The following is a 20,007-nucleotide window of genomic DNA, read 5'->3' on the forward strand; positions in this document are numbered from 1 at the left end:
TGATCTGTGCCCTCCTTAATACCCGTTACCAGGCCCACCCATTCCCCACCCCCCTCACTTCTAATACCCTCACCCCAAGATAAAGAAGCTTTTTATCTTGATGAAGTCCCAAAAGTACATTTTTGCTTTTGTTTCCCTTGCCTTTGGAGACACATCTTGAAAGAAGTTGCTGTGGTCAATGTCGAAGAAGTTACTGCCTATGTTCTCCTCTAGGATTTTGATAGATTCCTGTCTCACATTGAGGTCTTTCATCCTTTTAGAGTTTATCTTCGTGTATGGTGTAAGAGAATGGTCGAGTTTCATTCTTCTGTGTATAACTGTCCAATTTTCCCAGCTCAATTTATTTTTTTTAAAGATTTTATTTATTTATTTGACAGAGAGAAATCACAAGTAGTTGGAGAGGCAGGCAGAGAGAGAGAGAGAGAGGAGGAAGCAGGCTCCCTGCTGAGCAGAGAGCCCCATGTGGGACTCAATCCCAGGACGCGAGATCATGACCTGAGCCGAAGGCAGCGGCTTAACCCACTGAGCCACCCAGGCGCCCCCAGCTCAATTTATTGAAGAGACTTTTCCATTGACTATTTTTTCCTGCTTTGTTGAATATTTGTTGTAGAGTTGAGGGTCCATATCTGGGCTCTCTATTCTGTTCCATTGATCTATGTGTCCATTTTTCTGTCAATACCACTGCTGTCTTGGTGATCACAGCTTTGTTAAATAGCATGAAATCAGGCAATGTGATACCTCCACCTTTGTTTACACTGCTGGTGGGAATGCAAGTTAGTACAGCCACTTTGGAAAGAAGTATGGAGGTTCCTCAAAAAGTTAAAAATAGAGCTACCCTATGACCCAGCAATTACATTACTAGGTATTTACCCCAAAGATACAGATGTAGTGAAAAGAAGAAACACATGCACCCCAATGTTCATAGCAGCAATGTCCATAATAGCCAAACTGTGGAAGGAGCCGAGCTGTCCTTCAACAGACAAGTGGATAAAGAAAATGTGATCCATAAATACAATGGAATATTACTTAGCCATCAGAAAGGATGAATACCCACCATTTGCATTGACATGTGTGGAACTAGAGGGGATTACACTAAGTGAACTAAGTCAAGCAGAGAAAGACAATTATCATATGGTTTCAGTTATATGTGGAACATAAATAATAGCATGGAAGACATTAGAAGGAAAGGAAAAATGAAGAGGGGAAATCAGAGAGGAGGACAAACCATGAGAGACTCTGGAGTCTGGGAAACAATCAGAGGGTTTCAGAGGGGTGGGGGTGGGGGGTATGGGTTAACCCACTGATAGGTATTAAGGAGGGCACATATTGCAGTGAGGACTGGGTGTTATATGCAAACAATGAATCATGGAACACTACATCAAAAACTAATGATGTACTACATGGTGACTAACATAATATAAATAAGTAAATAAATTAAAAAATTTTTAAAATAATAAAATTCAGTTAACAGGATAGATGAGTAGTTAGAAAAGAGGTTAGAAACTGTATGATGAAACTCAAAGGACTACTCAGCCTACAGTTATTGCACTCAAGCATCAAATGTAACTCAATGTTGCCTGTCAGTGAAGGCACTTGGTGACTAGGACACAATCCTTGTATAAACCCATTCTAACCAAGTGCCAGGCTACAGTGTTATATACTCCTTCTAAGGACTCACTATCTTTTTTTTTCATTTCATTTATTTATTTGAGAGACAGAATGAGAGAGAGAGAGAGAGCAGGAGGGGGTAGAGTCAGAAGGAGAAGCAGACTCCCCAGTGAGCAGGGAGCCTGATATGGGGCTCGATCCTGGGACTCCAGGATCATGACCTGAGCTGAAAGCAGTTATTTAACCAACTGAGCCACTCAGGTGTCTAGAACTCACCACCTTGTACACACCAGTGGGTATATCAGGTTCGTGTCTCTGCACTTACTATGCCATTATACTGCCCATTTGGGCCTGGGAGAAAGAAGAAAGAGTCTTTTTGGAAATACCCATTCTTTATCTGAAAAACAGTGATTGGTCTTATCTACCACTTATTCTTTGGACTTGAGAGAGAAAGTAAGCAGGAAAAGGCCTAAAAATAAAATTAACTTGCAAAGGCAAAGGTGCTCAGATGTGCCCGTGAAATGGAGCTACCTATGGTCTAAAAGTTTAGGAATTAAAACTAGTAAGGAGGTTGGCTATTCCTGACTTGAGTGCATGAGTACCTCTGTTTATTTCTTTCTAACTCTACTTCAAGTCTTATTGAATATTGGGTTTTATGGCATTGGCATAGAGCTTTAACATAGACAATGCATTTTACATACTTTCTCAATGATTTATGGTCTTATGCACTTGTTCTTTTTGGAAATCTCTTTATAGTGATGTCCCAAAGGATGGTTCAGATAAGAACAATAGGTGAAGGGAGAAAAGAAAAGTTGGAGAAGAGACCCCCAAATGTGGAGCCTCTGTTCTAGGACAAAAATGCAGTCACTATAGCTACTGTGCAGGAGTCTGCCAGCAAAGAAGCCCTCCCCCCAGATTGGTGGCTGCCAAAAATGAAGGCATGTGGAATATACAGAGCCCTGTCACCACCAGCAGCACCCTATTTGCTACCTCTGATAGGACTAGGGGTAGGAATGTACAAAAATCAGAGGAACACAGGAAGGGATATGAGATGGAAGACAGTAAAGAGTTCCCTCAGATATACATCATAGGCTCATCTCAGAATCATACAAAACTTAAGTCAGAACTCTTCTTATGTGAGAATTTTTTTCTTGCACATGTAATTTTAATCTCAAATAAATAAATAAATTTTAATTTTTAAAAAGCTAGATGAGCTCTTAGATATAATCTAATTCAATTCCCTTAATGTATAGCTAATAATATTTAGTACCAGCGAGGGGAAGGAGTTTGCCTGAGGACACCCAACTAATAAGTGGTTGTACAACATACAACCCTCTGTAAGAGTTGTTTTGTGTATATCTTTTGAGTTTGGAATCTTTATAATGAAAGATGAAATAGATTTATACTATACTTTTGAGATATATAGTATTCTTTAGTTTAACTGTGATTATCTCTTTTTCGTCCATCTCTCACCCTTAATATTTTTAAACTTACATGGCTCCTCATTTAAGCATGTTTTCTGTACTTAAAAGCATCATACCTCCATATTTCTAACATAGTATCTTGAAATCCTGGCAAGTTTAGAAAATGGAATTAGTTAAGCAGCATTATGGATATAAATGTGTTCTCTGAACTATTGCTGATTCTGTCATCCATCATACTCACTGAAGTTAAATTGGGAAGTCAGACTAGACAGAGTTTGGCAAGGATAGCCTGCAAACCTTCTCTGGACCTGTTTGCTACAGCAATATCATCTCCTTGTTCCATTTAAGTCCCTAACTAAACTTGTAGATTCCCCATCTATAACAACTTGCTGGTCAGTTTCCTCCTTTTCAGTATGACAGCTAAAACCCTTGACAGCTTCATTACCCATGTTGGATCTGATGATCGGACTTACTGCTTACATTATTTTATTCTCATGAAGATACTGGCATCTGTATTTCTGAGGCTACTCTGGCCTGAAATCCAACAATCTCTAATGCGCCTTTCACAACTATATGTTAACTCCTTGATCTCTCCTTTCTCTGTATATGCTGACTCCTGCCCCCTCACCTCCCACATTTATTTTCCAAACACAACTCTACAATATAACTTAAATATAACATCTTCCCATTCTTATTTTCTCCTCCTTAATTCTAATTTTCTTGACTTCTTACACCTTAATATTGTCTCCTAACCTATTTCCCTACCTCTCTGATTCTCCTACTCTCACTGGTCCTAATGTCCTACTCAAAACATTCAGTGTCTTCCTGAATTAAGATTGAGGTGGCCTCCACAGTATAGCTCTTTTCAGTTATATCTTCTTGTGTATACCTAATATTTTAGCCAAATGCTTATTATTCACTGAATTTCCTCCCATTTTTTTCTATGATTCAACATAAGTGTCTAATCAACCTTTACAGAGTACATACAATGTGCTAAGCACTGTGTATGAGCTGTGGAGGTGAAGGGAGCTAAGTCTATTGAGGGAATCAGATATAAAGAGGTCATGTTTATATAAGGTGATCAAGACAAAGATCAATGTTGTTTGGGAATGCAGAGAAGATACTAATTTTTTTTGGGTGGGGAGAATCAAGGAAGGTATCAAGAAAAAAATTGAGTAGGGAATAGAAAAGGGAGGTGAAAGGAAGGCTAGAAGGAGAAAGAATAGAAGGCATAGGTGAAGGGATGTGGGTAGGGGAAACATTCCAGGTAGAGAGAATATCAAGTGCAAGATACTTGGAAGCAAAAAATAATCTATCATATTAAGGGGGGCAGAGATGGCTAGAATATTTGGAAATATAAGGAGAGGTAAAGAAAATGAAAGGAAAACATAACTTGAGAGCTTGAGGATTGATTGAAAGGGGTGTTATATTCAAGTCAAAACAGAAATATTTAAAGCAAGTTGTCAGACCTATTAATTCTGCAGCAGTTGTTTAGAGGATAAAGTAGAGTGGGTAGAGACTCATGGCATTTCATGAAGTTCCTTCAGTCTGGGAAGTCTTTCTTCTATACTTTCCCATCCTCACCTCCTGAAAGACCATCCATGAAGGTCCATCTCAAATGCTGTTGCTACTGGTAAAGCTTTCCCTGATTACCCTCCTCTCTAGAAGTGGAAGAGTTCTCTCCATTTAGAACTCCTATAAAAAATTTTGCTTCTCTTTCAGTGTATTATACATTTATTGGAATTTGTTTATGGCTTTCTTCCCCCAATAGATGCTGAGAGCCTTGAGAACAAGGATGTAGTTTCATCCACCTGTCTTTTCCACTGCAGTGCCTGACACACTACCATTACCACAAAAGGTACCTAGTCAATTTGTTGAATTGATTTAAACTGATATCCTGAAGATCAGCACTACTCAAACCCCAAAGATTATCTTATCCCAGGTCCATAGGCAGAAACATGATTTACTTTCTTGCCTTGCTTTTTTTTTTTTTTTTCCAAAAGTCAGGGACAGCACAAATGCCAGGGCAGGTCATTTGGACTCTGAGACCTGAGGCTTAAAGAACTTTAGAAAGGAACATAGCAGCTGACTGGGGCAGGATACATGAGACCACATTCAGGCCCAACTGAGGGGAAGGAAAGTTAGGCAGGGTTGCTTTTCCAGTTTAATTGAACATTTCCTTGCTTCGAAATACCAGTCTCCATGCTAATGTTATTCCATTGCCATTACTCTGCATGATTTACCATGATCAGCAAAGCAAATTTTTGTACATAATTCCAAAAGTGCTAATCTATTTTAGCTCAAAATAGATTTTTAAAGCCCCACAAAATTTGTTGTTCCAAAATGTTGAACAATGGGGAAAAGCTAAAGCAAACCAAGAGCTGTTTGTATACTACTATACAAAATTATAATCCCTCTCCCAAATCATTTTTATAAGCAGCCAGGTTATAAATAAATAAAAATATGGGAAAATATTTGATTTAAGTTGTCTCACAGCTGAGCTTTGAAAAGATATGGAAAAGGACCATGGTTTAGCCTTTTAACTCTGCAGAACACAGGTCCAAATAATTGATAATCATTAAGTTTAGTATCTATAATAGTTTTCTCTTTCGAAGAAAATGTGAACCTACTAGAGCTAATCCTACAAGATAATTATAAGTATAAAATGAGATAACATCTGTAACCTAGCACCTGGTGGGTATTCATTCATTCTCTTACTCTCTCCTTTCCAACTCATGAAGCTCCCATACTCCTATCCGCGTCTTCTTTATTGCATGCCAAAGTGTATTTCTTCTAATCTCAACCCTTTATGATTCCCTTTAACTTAGAACCATAAATCCTGGGTACTTGATCAGTTTTCTATTAGAGGAAAATTATGTTCTTAGAAATATAATACCCCAGAGAAAACTTACAATGGCACTAACATGTCCCCTGACATAGTGTTCTTGTCCTGTGTGACAAAATTGGATAATTATTGACACTTAAATATATTGCTCCTGCATATATTTTATGATATATTAATTTTACTAATAATTAATTAATAAATTAACTTGACTGAAGCAGCTGTCTTTATTTTATTACCTGAAAGAGGGTGAAAGTATAAATCAATAACATGTGAAAACTTATATTTCTACATCTTTGTTTTGGCCAGGGGTTGGAAGGGGTAAGATTTATAGAGAAGGCATTTTGTGTTTTAAGAAAAAAACACTTGGTCTATTGGTCAGGATACTTGAGTTTCTGTCATAGATCCCTATTATGTTATTTTGTGATTTTATTTTATATTTTTTTTCTGTGCCTTGGTCTTCCTGGTGATAAAAATAGTCTTCCTTGTAATTAGCCTTAGGCATAAGGGACAATAAAGCACTAAATGGTTGAAATCCACAAATAATTTGACCTTTATCAAGTCCTGCCAAAATGGAGTTAGTGAACAGGAGGTGTTAAAGAAGAGTAAAATGATACCTGAAGTTCAATTGAGTTTGTTTTTGTTTTATTTTGTTTTGTTTTGTTTTAGAGAGAGCATGCATGAGCAGGGTGGCACTGAGGGAGAGGGAGAGAACATGGAACTGGATGCCGGGCTTCATCTCATGACCCTGAGATCATGACCTGACCTGAAATCAAGAGTTAGACACTTAACCGACTGAGCCACCCAGGCATCCTCCAATAGAGTTTTGTTTTTATTTTTTTAATATTTTATTTATTTGATATATATATAGAGAGAGCACAAGCAGGGGGAGCAGCAGGCAGAGGCAGAGGGAGATGGAGGCTTCCCTACTGAGCAAGGAGTCAGATTCAGGGCTCAATCCCAAGACCCTGGGATAACACAAGCTGAAGGCAGACACGACTGAACCACCCAGGAGCCCCTACAACTGAGTTTCTTAAAAAGAAAGTTTCACAGAGGAATCCATGATACTAGTATGATTCCATCTGACCCATATGATTCTATCTGAAGCACAGGCTCAATCAACTGATCTGTTTATTCAGTTCCACCACAAATGAGACCTTCTTGCCAAGGGATGGGGACTTTGGATTTGCTAGCCACTCCTCTCCACTTTTTTGAAATCTCCAGCCCTTCTTTTTGTGTAAATACAAGTAAGCATATCTTACTCCTTTCCCTGTGGTTTATTGGCTACTCTCAAGTCAGGTCTTGTACAAAATGAGAAGAAAGTTTGGCAATTCCAACATATAAATATTCCAGAAAACTCAGGACTATCTGACATTTTTAAAACTGTGGTTGCTTAATAAAGACTTCTTATTTTACAGGTAGAGAAATAGGTAAAATATCATAGAGATATGAATCATGTAAAATTCTTCTTACTGCTTCTTGTTTCATCAAATTTGTACCTACTATTCATGGTTTATTCATGTAATAGGATAAGTGAGTATATGATTGAGATTTTTGTAATAGCTGCTTGGCCATCAGCAGTCTCTCCTTTTTTTTTTTTTTTTAAGATTTATTCATTTATTTGAGGGAGAGAGAGCAGAGTGAGAGGGAAAGAGAGAATCCTCAAACAAATTTCCTGCTAAGTACAGTGGCCAACGTGTGGCTTGATCCCAGGACCCTGAAATCATGACCTGAGCCAAAATCAAGAGTTGAACACTTAACCAAGTGAGACACGCAGGCACCCTGAAGTCTGTGTTTTTAATACAGGGATGGATATTTTGCTGAGAAGAAGGTCTAGGAAAAAGGGGGGCTATAATAAATAAAGATTTATATGTCTACCACACGTTGTGATGGCATGTGGTAGACAACTCCATTTCAGGTGGCCTTGTTTTCTATTCTTTTTCATATACTTACCACCCAGTAGGTGGGCAGGAGAAAAGGGGCTATAGATAGGTATTATATGCCCTAAAAATACCAGGTGATGTAGGGACCTTTTCAGAAATTTCAGATTTTCTTTGTAGCAAAATTTTAAAATCCTGCTGGGCTCAGAGGAATATTTAAGTTGAGAAACCGAGAAAGAAAGTCTCTACCTCTTTCCATCCTTAGCAGTCAAATTTTAAGACAGAGAGAGAAAAGCTGAGTGTGATGTATATGTGTGTGTATGTATGAATTGCCTTGTTTTTGAAGAGTTTTAGATCATCTGAAGTGGAAATGAGGCAAACAGAAATAAACCCAATCACTACATGCATACATTTGTTATCTCAGGTCACTCTGGACTTCATTTTGCATCCTTTCTAACTGGATGGCCATGATTAGGTTAAATACATTCTTATCTGGAAGAAGGTGTAAGTTTGCCTGCTTTTTCAGATTTCCATTATGAGTAGTATGGTAGCCTAGAGAGGATAGAAGTATTTAGGATGTATGAATGAATTGTAAGTTTAAAATTGAAATAAGATAGAAACAGAGAGGGAGGAAAACCATAACATATTGTACAGTTAAGAGAAGAAACAGGGTGGATGGAGGGAGGTGGGTGGAAGATGGGCTAAGTGGGCAATGGGTGTTAAAGATGGCACTTGTTGGGTGTTATACGTATGTGATGAAACCCTAAATTCTACTCCTGAAACCAATACTACACTATATGTTAACTAATTTGAATTTAAATAAAATTTTAAAAACTGATTTATATAGTGGGTATAAACTATGAAACAAACAAAAAAAAACAATAGAAACAAAGTCTGGAAATGTAAATTCCAGTGAGCCTTTTAAGACCTCTTTAACTGAAATAACTTTAAAACAGAGAAAAAATACATTAATGACTAACATTATATATTTAAAATGTGCAGGTTGAACAGCATTTGGACTTGGAATGAAACAATAAGAGGTTACATTCATGGATAACCAACAAGATAAGGCTGTTGTTGCCTCAGCCAATGGAGAAAACACTCTGATTAATGGGGTCAAAGAAAATGGTAAGAGAATTTAATTATAGTATATACTATTTCTCCTAGTAGTCCTTTGTTATTACTGTAGATTTTTAGTATCCACAAAACGGACACTTGGAGCAGGTTAAGTCTAGGGTGCCTCTGACATTGATATTAATCCTAAATTTTATTCCACCAAATTTCTAACTGGGATAGAAGGGTCTGTAAGGGCTATCCAATCCAGACACTTTGCTCTTGCAAATCATCTCTGTCAGATGAATACTTGAGTTCCTCAGAATTCATAGTGAATTAGAAATATGCTCTGATGTGTGGCTTGGAACATCTAGATACAGAGGAGCTTCCAGAATAGAAGTCTGAATGATTGGACTAAGCTTTATAGCTTAAAACCACAACTATCCCACCTGATCATTTTCCCACCCTGAAAACCTTGACTTTCCAATTAATCAAGCAGTCCAATTATCTCCTTATTCCGAGGAGAACTCTGTGTCTAAAGAAAAAGCTTACTCTAAAGAAATACTATTTTTCACTTGGTTGAATGTTCAATATAAAATCAGGGTTATTCTTTAACTTTGTAGTTTTTAGTTATAAAGCCAAAGAAGTTGAGCCTTAGCTTATATAAGATGAAGCTTATATAAGCTGATCAAGGGAAACTGATCAAAGGAAAGAGAGTTCATGAGTGTGGTCTAAAACTGTCATTTCTTTACCTTTTCTCCAGATTCAGAGAACCAGGATGTGACAATAAAATCATTGGCAGCTTTAGAAGCAACTGCACCAATCCAGCCTATACCAGTGGTTCAAAAAGAGACCCTGATGTATCCCAGGGGTCTCCTGCCTCCACCTTCTAAGAAACCTTGTATGCAGAACCCTCCATCTCCTTTGGGGCTAATTGAAGCACCTGAGCATGCTGCTAATAGTGCTTCTGTGAATGCCATTTCCCTTACATCTGGTGTTGCAAAAAGCCTGCATACATGGTCACTGCCCAATGAGTGTGAGAAAGCTCCATTTGCCATAATGGAGCCTGCAGGCATGTCGGCTCTGAATGGGGACTGCCTCATGCAGCCAAGCCGGACTTGTTTGGGCTGCTTCATGGAATCCAAGGATGCAGTAGATCCTGAGCCTGGGATCAGTCTGAAAGTTGGTGATCTAAATAAGGATTATGAAACCTGTGCAGTTTCTGATATAGGGATTCAGTGTATTAATGCTGGAGAAAACATGAAATATGGAGAGCAGCTGCTCTCAGACCAGCTCCTAGGCTTTCCTCTGCACAAATCAAGGTCAGGAGAAAAACGGGAAGCTGAGAAGTCTGACATCGACTTGGAGGATCCAGCTCAGAAAAGTTATTATGAGGCATTACTGTTAGACAAGTGTAATACGGAAGAGGCTTTGCTGGCAAATTCCAATCAAGATTGGGGTTACTTTGAGACTTTCATTAGTGAGAGTAAGATTGAACTACTTGACCTCTGTTCCAAAAATGAGCTGTCTGTCAACTTATTCTCTGAAGAAGATGTGGATAACTACATGTTCGATGATGATGAGTCAACTCTGGGCAGTGATGTCTGTTCCTTGAAAATTCGATATGAGTCCTTCCAAGACAATGTTAGAGACAAGACCACCCTTCTAATGCAGGAGGATGCCCAATTCAACTTTTTCCCCAGTGTTTTTACTACCTGTCCCAAGCGAGAGTCTAAGAGTGGGGTCCTGAAGCAGAACAGTGATCTTTCCCAGTTCAAGGTCCCTGATGTGAATATCATCTGGGGGGAGGAGGATAAAAACTTGGACAAGAAGAAAGGCAAAGAAGAGGGACAGGAAGACAAGGGTATAGGGAAAAAGGATGAAAAGGATAATGGAGAAAAATCCGCCTTAAATAAACCATGCAGTGGGACTGAAGTAGGGCAATTTAAGAATCCAAAGCACAGCCATCTTGCCAATTCCTTGGAGGCATCAGGGAATTTCAGTGATGACAGTTCCTTCATTGAGGTCTCTTATGATGCCATGGGGGAGATCAAGGACTGTAGCCGCTATATGGCTCGGGACACTAATTCTGGCAGCACCTCCTCCCAGCAGAACTATGGGCTGCGAGCCAAGAGAAAAGTCAGGTACAGTGAAGATTATCTATATGATGTTGACTCACTAGAAGGTGAAAAAGTAAATGAGAGGAAGGAATGGCTGCCAGGTGGTTCCAAAGAGGAAGATGATGATGAATGGTGTCCCAAAAAGAGAAGAAAAGTAACCCGTAAGGAGCCTCCTGTTATTATCAAATATATCATCATCAATCGCTTTAAAGGTGAGAAAAATATGCTGGTGAAGTTGGGTAGGGTAGATTCCAGTGAGACAACAGTTAATTTAAGTGAGAATCAGCTCAATAAATATGCCAAGCTGGCCCCCTTGAAGGGCTTCTGGCAGAAGAAGAAAAAACAAAGAAACAGCAACACCGACTCCAACAAGATACCCTTATGCCAAAAGCAAAACTTTGAAACAGGTAGCTTTGAGGTGTCATTCCTGCCACCTGCTCGCAAACGAAAATCTAAGCTTGGCAATAGGCACAGGATTCAAAGAATCCCATCTGTGGAAACTCCAGCAAGTGGTAAGCAGATTTCATTCTGTAGTGATCAGAGGCAAGGTAGTACTCGTAAAGAAGATGGAGGCCTGAAAGGTACAGTGAAGTCAGCACCTTTAGCTGCCCCCAGCTGCGCAAGTGGATCACATTTAAATGATGTGACAGGCCCTGACTCAGTGAAAGTCAAAGCCCAAGATGCAGGATTTAAGGGACCAGAGAGGAAAGTGCTCAACAAAATCAAATTTAAAAGTGAAGCCAGGTTAAAATCCAAGAAAATCAAAGTTGGACAAGAAAACAAGCCAATTGTTCAAATCAGCCCTCTTTTGGAAGATCAACCCTCTACAGCTGATTTAAAGAATGAAGATATTCCTGGGACCTCAAACAGTTCTCATCTATCTGAATTTCATGAGGCAAAGGTTAAGAATTCTCCTTTCTTACCAACCACCTGCTCTTCTGAAATGCCTTTATCATCTGCTAATGTTGCCACCAATATACCTGTTATCCCTGGAGGGTATCTGCAGACATTGTTAGATGCTTCTGATTTGTCAAATAATACTGGTATGTCATACTTTGCTCACCATTCTCCAGAGCGACATGAAGGCAGCCTCACTCAAACAGAAAAATCTTTTGTGCCTCTCCAGCCTGCCCAGGACTGTGTGCTTTCCTCACCCTCTGAGTCTGAGCTGCAGCAATCATCCCAAAACTTCAAAATAGAATCAAGCAACTATGGAAATATGTGGCCCAACAAGCCTGCTTCTGGCCCCCAGGAATTCGTGGCTGAAGTCTCAAGGGAGATAGCTCCAACCCAATCTAATGAATTTGGAGTCTCCCAAGTAGTCTCCATGGAAAATAACCTCACAGCTACAACATACAATCGAACCTGCCTCAATAGTGGTGGCAGTAATTGCAACAAGGTCCTGTATGCCTCTGTGCAAGACACCCAACTCCCATCTGATGACTCTTATCAATTATGTCACTTTAGTAATGGAGAGATATGCTTTCCTTTCCAGCAGGGCCCAGCCAATATGGATGATGACCGGCTCTTTAGCTTTGATTCAATGGCCCCACTCTCTGTCAACTCAAGCAATTATTGCTCCTTAAGCTTGAAATCCTGTGAAAAAGATGGTGATGATGATATTACTGATGACTTCCTGGCCCACTGCAGCCCCAAGCTGGTGATCCAGCAGAGCACTGATGAGATAACACCATTAAAGGAGTCCACTGACCTCCTGGATATCTCCAACTTCACTCCTGACAAATTCCGCCACTCATCTCTCTCAGAGATGTCTCCACCTGATACCCCCAGTCTTTCACCTCAAATTACCAGATGTGAGAGTATCAAGACACTAGGAACACTGAAGGGGTTCCAAGAGGGTGTCCCAGGACCATTGAGCAATATGGAGAAAATCAAGTGGGACTGCAGTACCCTTTCACGGCAGGTCCAAGTGGATGATGGATTTACTTTAAATAACCATCAGTTTCAGTTCCATATGTTCAATGATGAGGATTCTGTCAGCTTGCTCCAAAAAACTCCTTGCCTATCAACACTTAATGATCCATCTGGTCAAATGAGTACTAACAACAAAGTGTCAAAAGCAAGAAAGAAAAGTTCACCCAACAAGAGTGGGGCTATGAACCAGAGTTCTTCTCAGAAAAACACCAGGAAAAAATCTCTCAAAGCCAACAACAAAGGGATTGAAAAGCCACCTGGCAAAACCTCCCGCCAGACCCCTAAGTCAACAAAGAAAGGGAAATATGTGGCTGCAATCAATGGAGAGAAAATGCAAATTGGCATTGGCCGTGGGGGAGGCCAAATCAACAACATATCTTCCACAGGGAAGACGTTGGCTGAATGTATCCAACATGGTAGCCCTGTGGCCTCCATGAAGATGCCAAGTCAAAAGGGACTTTCTGGAGATTGGACTTTGGGGAAAGAGAGTAGCCCTGTCTGGAGTGACCTGAACATGGGAACCAACACCAATAACCTCCTTGATGATGATCAACGGGAATTTCAGGAGCCTTCCTATATCTTGTCCAACATTGCCTCTGGTATGGCAGATGTACAGAGATTCATGATGGCCTCCATAGAGCCCCTTTGGGAACCCATGGAGCACCATGGAGACCCCAACATATTTTACTCCCCAGAGTCTAATAGCCTAAAATTAAAAACCCTCAAAATATTGGCTGGGACACCACAGGAATCTAAGAAAAAGGTCAACAGTGGGTCGCCAGGAGCCATTAAGAATCACAGGTCCATCAAGGGTGTGAGTAAAAGCAATGGGAAAGCAGCGATAGGTGATCCTGGTCGTGCAAACATGCATGGTTATGAGGACTCTCGCTCTGCCTTCTTTGATAAAAAGTATAATAACCCGAGCACTTTAGGCAATAATGGACCAACACACAAAAAATTATATCGTCACAAATCCAGCTCCAAGGCCCTGAGAGATGAGAAGTGTAAGGGAAAGTGCATGGAGCGAGAACAGGTCCACAAGGATGAGGCTGGGACAGCTTCTTTTGAAAAACTGAGGTAATACTGCACCAGAGTGGCTGAGATGGTGTACCCTTAGCTTTCCTACTACCTGCTAAGCCCACAGTCCCTCATTTTTTCCTTCTTGAAAGCAAAAGTTTGCATGAAAGAAACTGTCCCATTCCCTTCTTTTTCAAATTAAAAAGAAAAAAAAGTGCATGAAAATCCCTATACCTTTAAGCCACCCCCAAAATTGGGCAATTTTGTTGTGGCTTAGCTAGGGATAAACTCTAACAAGTCTACTTTTTCTGCGATTCAGCATTAGTTTTTACTAATTGAGAAAATAGAACTAAAATATGCTCTTGAATGATTTTGGGAAGGGAAGGGCTTTGCAGGAAAAAAACATTTTGAACAACAGAATCAAAAAGTTATATAGACAAAAGGGCAAGATCATTTAAGCAAAAAGAGCATAATGTGGAAAACAAAACCTCATCGTGTGGCTATTAGGAGTGCTTTCTAGTGCCCCCATATCTATATCTCTTTCTGCATCATACAGCATTTAGTATGATGTAAACAAATTTAGGTTGTATGATCCCTTTTGGGGACATACACTAAAGCTAACTAAGGTGGCATAAATTGTTTGGTTTTTCTGCAGGGATTCCGACTACAATCTCCTAAAAGCAGAAACAGCATTTTGGGTTTTACCTGTGTTTGAAGAAGAAACTCACATTTTCCAGAAAGACATTTGATGTTTGTGTTTTATTTCTTTCAAAATATGCCTTGTGGTATGTATGTTGACATGTAAGTGCTTAAAGAAAAGAATTTTGAAGTGTGGGAATAAGTCTTTGGAAGCAAACTTTTAATCTAATGTTCTATGTAAAAGACTTCAAAAGTCATACAGTTGCACAAGTAGTTTATGCACTATTTACCCAAGGAAGAAAAGGAAAACATTGTGCCAAACTACAAACAAGTGACTGTATTGTATATATTTTTACTTCTATAGCAACATTTGGTTGTGAGTATTTGGGGATCTTGTCCCTGTTGATTTATTAGAAACATTCCAGTGATTCTTGCTATTAACCACCCCCACTTATGTGGATAGCACCTATAGATCACAGTGGAAAATTATGTTGTGTTACACAATTTACCAAAACTTAAATGATACTGTTTGAAATGTGCCAAATTTCCTTACCTCATCTCACAGATTCACCCCACAGTTTAAAGCTCCTTAACGGATATATATATATATATATATATATATATATATATATATACACACACACACACATACACACACACACACACACACACACACACACACACATTATTTTGAAATTTTAAACTCTGCTGTCCTGTGTGGAAACATAAACAATTAAATAAGGCACAATAAAGTTTTGTTTGTTCCATTGTCTAACAGTTCAATTGTTGAGAAAGTCTGGAAGTCACAACAGCTAAGTCCATCAGGGACCTACTATATGCATTTACAGAACCTTTTACAAGGAAGCAAAACAGCTGCTTTAAAGTTTGTTTTCTAAAAGCAAAATCTGTAGCTGAAAATTATTTAAAGTGCAAAGTTATATTGCTGATACTTTATATCTCAGTTTTATATATTTTATAATAGTCTGGGATAAATTATAAAATAGCTATAAAATCAACACTAATGACAAATGAAGTACATAGATTGCTTTTATTTAAGTAGTTTCATAAATGTTTTGTCAAAAGTGCATTCATATCATGGCTTTATTGTTCTTTCAATGTTTAATCTTGCAATGCCAATGTCACTTAAAGAAAATGTTAAGGCATCTCAGTTCAACTCCTATGAGTTATGTACACATATTAGCTAAGCTGAACAATTTGTGGTAACAACTAATCAGGGCCATACATACTTAGTCTGAGGATGACTAGTATTTGATGCCAAACACTAAACTTAAATTGCAATTTTATATACATTTTTGAAATCACATTTTTATTCTGCCCTTCCCCCTTTTGTCTTTAAAGTTCACAGCTTCAACACTGCTAGTGTTGCTTTTTCTTCCCCTTTATTCACCACTTGACTTCTAACATTTGATCTATTTTCCTTGCACAGTTGAAGGCCTGTGTGTCTGATGACTGATGCATTATGGCACAGATGAGATAATGGATGTAAAAGCGCTTTGTAGATCATAAAGTGCTATACAGATATAGGGGATTAATATTATTAATGTTGTTGGTTGTTGTCGTTGTTACTCTTACTATTCTTACTAATACTGTTACTAACCTATTAACTTGTGAATATATAGGCTGTGGGTGGGAGGGTGGAGAATAAGTGGGTGGGGGAAAGGGAGATTTAAAAAAAAAAGGAAGATGTTTCAAAAGGAAAAATTTAAGCAAAATATAAACCTACCTAGTCATTGCCACCTAAATATATTCACAAACAGAAAAGCAACATTTGAAAGTAGTCAGAGAGAAATGGAAGGAAGTCTGTCACATATATAAGTTCATACACTTCCCAGTCCATGATTCCTTTCACCAGCCTGCTCTACTACTTATTACTAGGTAGTAAAATGAACAAGCCTGTGTTCTTGGTGATGTGATTGTGTGTGTCTGTGGGAATGAGTGGGTGAGGAGCATTTTGTGAGGTTGCTTCAGGCCTATTCCTAGGCTTTGATGCTTGTGTGTGGTGAGTCTTCGAAAATTACTTAATGGAAAGGCACGAGATGAAACATGTCTCCTACTCTACAGCTGCCATCCAGAATGGAAAAGAATCAGACTGGAACATTTTCTTCTATTTCTCCACTCTGATAGCTAGCTGTTTATGCTTAATGCTATGCCTGGTTCTTAGGAACTAGATTTTGTTTTATTTTTGTTTTTATTTTGTTTGTTTATTCAGTTTTGCAGCTACTTTAGGTTTGGAATCACCAACTCTACCTGTATTATGATCCCCAAAACTCCAGACCTCAAAGTCACTTACAGGAATGGAGTGCTCTCTATGTAATCAAAAGGTGGCAATTAAAGAAATAAAGAAAATGTTCCATGGATACAATGTGCTTTATAAAAAATTATGGGAGAAGTTGTCCCAGTTTTTCTCAGTTCAGCTTTGGAAAATGGGGTGGGGGTGGGGTAGAAGGACAACCTGAAACTTTCAGAAACAGTTTCCTTGTCAGAACTTGTTAGCACAAGTCCTTTGGAATGGATACTTTCAGTTGCTCCTATGGAGCCCATTAGGGACCAGTTCTAGGGCATGGTTCATCCCTTTCTCCAAAGAGAATTGACATGTTAAAGTACCAGTTTTAATGGCCTACTACAGTACATTATATGTTTTTTACATATGTGTCAGTGACTTGTAATCAATTGCTTTCTACTAAAACATAACAAGAAACTAAATTTGATTAATGAATAATAGGACAATGCAGAAGATGATTATTCTCTTAATTTCACTTAATATCCTCTCAGTACATTGTGTTCTGAGTGTTTCCATTTTTATAGATTTTTTGGTCCTGTCACTGCTCATATTTTTTTTCTTCCTGTCACAACATAGTAGGCCTGGCTTTTTGGAGACCCCTTATTCAACCATCTGCCTTAGTGGAGTGAGGACCACTGATACAAAAATAGTGTTTTGCCCTATCACTGACATTTTGAGTCAGATATATGGAATTTTCCTTGTTCTGAAATTTCTGATTGCCACTCCCTTCTAACATCTCTCTGAGACACTGTTTCCTATTAATGCTTCCTCAACAGAATCCCATTTATTATTTATTTTCCTGGAGATAGTATTCTCCATTATTCTTCTTATTTAATTTCAGTCCTTGATCTTGGAATTTTTCTTCTTTTATAATCTTATACTCCACCTCCTCAAAGTGTCAGAGTTTAAGAACCTTAGCCAAGCTACTTCTAGAATTTCAGAGGGCAACCTTCTCACCCTTAATTACCTTTAATTATCTTGGCTACTTTCAATGCACACACACACAGAGAGAGAAAGAGAGAGAGAGAGATTGAGAGAGAGGGAGAGAGAAAATAATATCACATTACTAAGGAAAGTTGGAAACTCCTTTTCCTTGGAAGTCTGTAAAAATATGTCTGATCCCCTTTCTGCCCTGGTTAGGTGCTAGACTATGTGGAGAGGGTGCTGAAATAGTAGCCTTGACCAAGGTTCTTTGAGACTTTGGGGGTTATGTTTGGGCTGTGATAACTGGCTTAAACCAATGGCCTCTCCAGCGTCTCATATACCAGCTTCCTCATATATGCTGCTTCCTCTCAGCTTTCTCTTCTGACTTATTATTCTGTGCAATTATGTGTTAAGGCCTTACCTTCTCCTAAATCTTTTCAAACCTCCTGCACTACCTTGACCATCACTTCTTTAGCCATCTCCCTGAAGTCTTTGGTGCTAGGTGGGCTTTTGTGACAACTTTCACCTTCTCTGAACTTTTTCCTTGCTGAGATGCATCTGTATGTGTGCAGGGGGGAGGGAGGGACAGGGAAGGGGTTGAGCATGTATGTAAGAGAGAAGCATAAAGGAAGCTTTAAAAGCTGTAAACAGCTCTGGTTAGCATCCTATGTCCTGTTATGTGAGGTTCTGCAGTTCTAGTGAATTTCTGTTTTAGTGGGTCCTGATGAGCATTTTTTGCCTAAAGGAGAAAAACCATATCCAAGGACCTTTTAAACAAGCTTGCTCTTACCAAGTTGAACCAGTCTGATGCAGATCTGCCACATCTTCAATTTACAGATGCTCTCAGAACAGTTCCAAGAATTGAAGAGAGCTGAATTTCTGCCCTGAAGAGGAGAATGGAGCACTAGCTAGTCCTAACTAGTGCTAGAACTATAAATGTTTGTTTTCTCCTGGATTATTAAGAAGTTATATAATTTCTGGAGTTTTATTTTTGTTTAGGATTTTTTAATGATAGCTTATTATAGGAATATGTCCTTTTATGAAATAAAATTAATATGAGATTTATTTTCTAATCATAAAATTCACCAAGCCCACCAGTATGTTTAGAAGGCTTAGTACAAAAACCAAACATTTTAGTAACTAGGGATAAATAGGAATCTTGTCAACACAATGTAGGCCAGGGATTTTTGTAAAGGTTTCTCAAGGACCCGAATAAGGGGGAAAAATTTAGCTGTGCTTTTTAACTTGGGAAACACTGCCATCAACTTGAAGGTCCTCAGCCAGCATGGGATTATTTTGATGGCAGTACGCAGGCTACACTTCAAGGCACATTTTTTACTCAGAGCATTAAACAGTAGCTACAGTCATGAAGCAGAGCTCCCTTTGCAGCTACATGATACTTGAGATGTACTCTTCATTTAGAATCATAACTAAGAGATGAAACATTGGAGAAGGACAATGTAAAGGAAAGAAGCTTAGTACAAATTGTATGGTGTGAATGAGGCTTTAAAAATCAGTATTTGGGTAAGTAGAAAAGAAATAGTCAACATAAAATGGAAAGGATGTCTCTCCATCTATCAGGCTCAGTGGTTTCTGAGTCTTAGACATCCCCTTCAGAAAGAAGAAAGAAGATGTTTAAATCACTCTGCTTCTGTCAGAGATACCTGGTTTTACAGCACAAAAGAAAAGGCTTAGAATAAAAACTAGAAGAGGGCTTTTGGTTTTGACTCCCAGTGAGGAGGGTAGAAAGCTTAAAATGCTCTACTGGGATACCTGTAGCACTGACTAGAGTTTGCTGCCTACAGTTTTGAATGTACTAGTCCTTAATTTAATTTCCATAAAACTGAATGCACCTCTTTGGTAAAATACTGATTTATGGTGCTAAAGAAACTATTATCTCCATTGTTGTCCTCTCCCAAGCCCTTTAAACATTTAAGGAAATTCAAAATAAACATGTTAGAGGCCCTTTTTATAAATGTAACTTAAGTTTCTGTTTGACATGTGACACTGCAACTTTAAAATGTTAGGAAATTGTTTGCCTTTTCTTTTCAGAGTTAAGCTTTATAAATAATCTGTAGAGTCAATTGAAGTATAAAGCCTAAGGATCACTCTTAAGACGCCTACAAAATCTTGTATATTTTTAAGTGTGCCAATTTGTAACATATTTTGTAAGTGTATATTTTTCTTAGAAAAGTGCTGTGAAGTGTCTGTATGTGAGAGTTTTCCTTTTTCTGCACCACTGGGTGCTAATAAAAGGATATTT

The 20,007-nt window shown here is 38.7% G+C and overlaps 1 protein-coding gene across 2 annotated transcripts in view; it reads left to right on the forward strand.

Moving 5' to 3' along the window:
* Positions 1-15,107, forward strand: part of NEXMIF (neurite extension and migration factor) — a 174,163-nt gene extending 159,056 nt beyond the window's left edge. Inside the window, exons 2-4 of one of the 2 annotated variants that reach the window (XM_059385532.1) lie at positions 8,757-8,882; positions 9,571-13,939; positions 14,535-15,107. In XM_059385532.1, coding sequence (XP_059241515.1) covers positions 8,804-8,882; positions 9,571-13,939; positions 14,535-14,628 — 4,542 coding nt within the window. In that variant the 5' untranslated portion in view covers positions 8,757-8,803 and the 3' untranslated portion in view covers positions 14,629-15,107. The remainder of the gene's footprint in view (positions 1-8,756; positions 8,883-9,570; positions 13,940-14,534) is intronic. The other variant, XM_059385533.1, reaches the window with a different exon arrangement.
* The last annotated feature ends 4,900 nt before the right edge of the window (positions 15,108-20,007 follow it).

The sequence above is a fragment of the Mustela nigripes genome, chromosome X (genome assembly GCF_022355385.1).
Source record: "Mustela nigripes isolate SB6536 chromosome X, MUSNIG.SB6536, whole genome shotgun sequence".
Taxonomy (NCBI): Eukaryota; Metazoa; Chordata; class Mammalia; order Carnivora; family Mustelidae; genus Mustela; species Mustela nigripes.